Source organism: Chinchilla lanigera, unplaced genomic scaffold, assembly GCF_000276665.1.
Source record: "Chinchilla lanigera isolate Chin_1 unplaced genomic scaffold, ChiLan1.0 scaffold00009, whole genome shotgun sequence".
Classification (NCBI taxonomy): Eukaryota; Metazoa; Chordata; class Mammalia; order Rodentia; family Chinchillidae; genus Chinchilla; species Chinchilla lanigera.
The window spans coordinates 23,377,766-23,382,229 of NW_004955410.1; the positions used below are offsets into that span (position 1 = coordinate 23,377,766).

The 4,464-nt window shown below is 39.1% G+C and overlaps 1 protein-coding gene across 1 annotated transcript in view; it reads left to right on the forward strand.

The window, feature by feature from the left end:
- The window catches only part of Abcb5 (ATP-binding cassette, sub-family B (MDR/TAP), member 5), a 95,738-nt gene extending 94,503 nt beyond the window's left edge, over positions 1–1,235 (forward strand). Inside the window, exon 27 of the mRNA XM_005377366.1 lies at positions 277–1,235. Coding sequence (XP_005377423.1) covers positions 277–474 — 198 coding nt within the window. The 3' untranslated portion in view covers positions 475–1,235. The remainder of the gene's footprint in view (positions 1–276) is intronic.
- The last annotated feature ends 3,229 nt before the right edge of the window (positions 1,236–4,464 follow it).

Genomic DNA, 4,464 nt, shown 5'->3' on the forward strand with positions numbered 1-4,464 from the left:
TATATGTATATATTACACCCTGGCTTTGAGTTTAAAACCACATACAAACATTTCACCTTTCATTTACTGTCACAGATGCTTTTCCAACTGAACATCTTAAAATACACTTTTTCTAGATTTCTGTTGGGTAGGGTGACTATTTGATAAAGTGGGGCAATTCCTTCGGGAATAAGCAGCTACAACAAGAATGTTATTAGATACCTTAGCGGGTTTGACTCAGGTAAGCCTATTAACATGTAACTCAAACCCGTGACCGCATGTGCTTGTCCCTTCCAGGTGGTGCAGCACGCCCTGGATGAAGCGCGCAGAGGGAGGACGTGCCTAGTGGTGGCGCACAGACTCTCCACAATACAGAACGCAGATCTGATTGTGGTTCTGCACAATGGAGACATCAAAGAACAGGGAACTCATCAGGAGCTCCTGAGAAATCGGGACATATACTTTAAATTAGTCAATGCACAGTCAATGCACTGAGGCTGTTGGGTTAGCACACAGTTTGATCTCTGTGTAATGCAAAGAAAGTGCTTAGTAATTACTTGGCCTATTTTGATCGCTTTTATTTCACCTATCAATACCTAGCATCTCGCTACTCAAGTATAGACAGGTTTTGTGCACATCTTCCCTTCAGATTAAAAAAAAAATTTCACTAAATTCACATGGGGGAGATAAGATCTGTATCCTCAGCTTTATAAAAGTGCTATGTAGCGCATTTGCTTGTAAAGCAGTTTTCAGAAAAGTGAATCCACTTCCTCGTCAGCTTCTATTATAAAATAAGAAATAGGTTCCCAGGAGAAAACTACCCAGTTAACTAGGTTGCAAGGTTTTAGCAAAGAAACCAAGATGTGGTGGGGCCTGTGGCCCTGTATGGGAAAGTGTCTTCAATTGAAATATGCAGAGTTTTGTAGACATGGTACAGTTCTTTGGGCTCGTCCCTTTCTCCACACCATAGGAACTGCTCTATTCGTTCTCAGTATTTCTCTCAGTAAATATCCACTGCTTCTCCAGATTCTATTATTTCCCTTTAGTGGGGGGAGGGCTGTAGAGAGGACTGCAATGTAAGATTTCTGGCAGAATTAGGGAGCACATTCTAGTTCCGTTAGCGAAGTGCCTCACATTTTCCAGGCTTTCAATCACAGGGTCATCTGTTTATGAGTGCTTATTTACTTAAAAGCTACTTTTACTGTAGGTGAAAAAAATATTTAAAAAGCCTTTCTCGCTGATCAAATAATGTCTAAATTCTATACACACATTATATAATATATGCATGATTACATATTCTATGTAAATAACAATGCTAGTAAACTGAATCACAATTTCCATTTACTTAAATAAACATCATCTTGTGATTTTATCTTTATTTTTTATTAGTGTGTATTCGTGACACATAATAGTTGTAATCATTTTGGACAGTGGACATATAATTACATATGTATGTACATCTCTTCTTGATCATTTTAATCCCTTCATTCATGTGATACTTTATTCCTTTGTCAGTGGCCTCAGTGACTAATCTCTCTAATGTGGACTCTCTGAAATCTGTGAAAACAGTTAAAACCACTGATGCATTTTTTAAAATAAAATTGCAAAATAAATAAGGCTGAAGGCTGAGATTGAGGTGAATTGTCCAGAGACACTAACATAGACTACCTAGTTGCTGTTCTGCTGTGAAGAAATGTATAGCTCTCGGTCCCCTCTCTTCCAGGAGAGGATAGACAGAAGGGAAAGGGGAAGATGGTACGAATGTGCCAGAGCAGAGAATCTGAGAGCAGGAGCTCACCAGGCCGTGACATCTCCTGGATGGGTGAATGAATACCCGCAAAGTCTCCTTGCTCCTTGAGCGTATTAACATCTATCCCCACCTACACAAGTTCGGAAAACACTGTCCTTCGTAACTAGAAACGCTGCTAATTTTTATTCCTATTTTATTTCCAAGGGCTTTAAGGATGTTCTACAGCCACTGCCCACACTGGACCTAGCAACTATGCAGCAAACCGGAGGTTGCACACAGTTTAAGAGGCCCTATGGGTTAGCAGTTAATGAAGATAGAAAATAGGTAGAGACCAGATGCTTCTTTTTTCTTTTTTTAATAGCATTTCAATATGTAGCCCAGGCCAGCCTCAAACTCATGATCTTCCTCAGTCGACCTTTCCAGGCATTCCTGAGCCACAATGCCTGGCTCGAGACTAGATATTTTTTAAGGTCTCCCACAATTCTAAATGTTTAATCTTGCTGCATAGTTCTTAAAGTGGGTTTTGAAATATATCATTTTCATTAAAGCAATGGCTTTAATGGAATAAAAGCACCTTGTTCCCAAGTTATTCCTATCAGCTAGGAATTACTCAGATGGGCTCAAAATTTAACAATATTTACAATAATTTTTTCAAGTGAACAATCATATATGAATACCTCATCAGTTTTGTTAGTCTGACTTTAACTCTAGTTCTTTGTCTTAAAACATGGGACTCTTGGGCAGGGGGTGGGGGTATAGCTCAGCCTGAGGTCATGAGTTCGATTTCTGCTACCAAAACAAAAAACAAAACAAAACAAACAAAAAAAACCATGGGATTCTGTAGCTGAAAAAGGAAGCTAAGTTAGGAGTTGATAAGTTTTATAAGGGAGAGGAGGAAGAAAGGAAAAGGAAGGGTAGGAAGTGGTACACATCTATAATTCCAGCTAATCAGGACTGAGGCAGGAAGATTATAAATTAAAGGCCAGACCAGACAATCTGATAAGAAGCTATCTCAAAATAAAAACAAAATAAAATAAAATGGGCTAGGGATGCAGCTCAGTGCAATGGCCCTGGATTCGATCCAGGATAAAAGAAGGAAAGACAGGGTAGAAGAAAGGAGGAAAATGAAAGGGTACCTTAGCAGATTTAAAGTTTTAAATTATTCATTTAAGCACTTATAAATTAATTACTATTGAAGTCTATATGTAGGTGTATAGCTCACCATTTGGTATTAACTAAAGAGCTTTAAATGAAAAGTGTCAAATTATCCCAGACACCAACAGTATATATAAAACATATCAATTCCCCATAATGCCTTGGATAGAGTAGATGTTCAATAAATACTAGGCAACTTAGTTGGAAAAGACAGAAGTCATAGGAAATACACATTACTAATCCTGTGATAAGGAGCACATATCTACTAAAAAGATGGCCTGGTGGGCTACAATTATTTTGCTTCAGTAATCATGTATTGGGGCTGGGGATTTAGCTCAGCGGCACAGCGCCTGCCTGGCAAGTGCGAGGTTGTGTTTGATTCCCAGTACCGGAAAAAAAAACAAAAACAAAACAAAACAAAAAAAAAATCATGTATTACCATTTCTTTGTCATAGGTGTTACTGGCCATCAGTGACCCACTAGCAGCTTGCTTCTACTCAAGGATATGTTAAGTCCATACAACCTTTTTCTTTCCATCTGTGTGGCAATTTTAATTTTAGCTAAATTAACTTCAAATTAATTAAATTAATTTTAGCTATCTATCACAGAGCATGAATTGGCTTGTTTAATTTTGCAGTAATTAGGTACCTCGGCATACATTGCTTAATTTCTTTTAGATTCTTGTGGGCCTAATTTCCCTTAAGACGTATCTACACTAAGGCATATTCCCTCATCTCAAGGTCTTCTAGTCCAACAAAAATACTGATTTCTCCCAGTCATGATTCAGAGCCTATTACCTATTCCAATCAACCTTTATCCAAATTTGTCTCTGCATCCTTGTCCTCTGCCTTTCTATCTCTAGGTAGACGGTTACAAAACAAGACACAAGAAAGGTGAAGCATCAGGAAAAAACTAGCCCAGAAAATCCTAAGTGCAATGAAGGCACCTGTCCAGAGCAGTGTTAGGGCAGCTCTCCAGGCATGACCACATGTGTCCTATGACCCACCCTTCCTTCGTAGCAGCGAGGGCTGTTCACTGAGTCTTAAAATAATCGCAACACCAGCAAAGGTACCAGTGCAATAAAAGCAGTTTAACAAGGATAAAGTATGACACAGATGTCAATGAAAAGAAAAATACCAACGATGTCACACCTGTTTTATAACTCACCCAGTCCTGCCACTCCTTAAAACAAGTCGTGAGATGCTCGAATGTGAGGTGAACTTGGGGCTTGGTGAATAAACTGATCTTCAGCCTGCTCGGTGTCAGTCTCATAGTATGCAGAGCATGCATATGCTTTGCACATGACCTACTCTGAAAGTATTTTCTGTGTTGGTGCCAACGTATGTTTTGGTTCTGAGCTCTTATTCCAGGAGAGTTTGTGAAGTGCAATCACTACTGAGTGGAAAGTTCCGACATAAGAAGCACTCAAGGGAGGAAACCAGGGAAACCGGGGGTGGAGGAATGGGGGCAGACGGAGTATGTAAGAGCTTTCAAGCCTTTATTTATCTCCCTATCACTAATAAGAATTACCAGAAATGTAAAAGCACAATCGAACACTATAATTATAAAAACTGGATCAA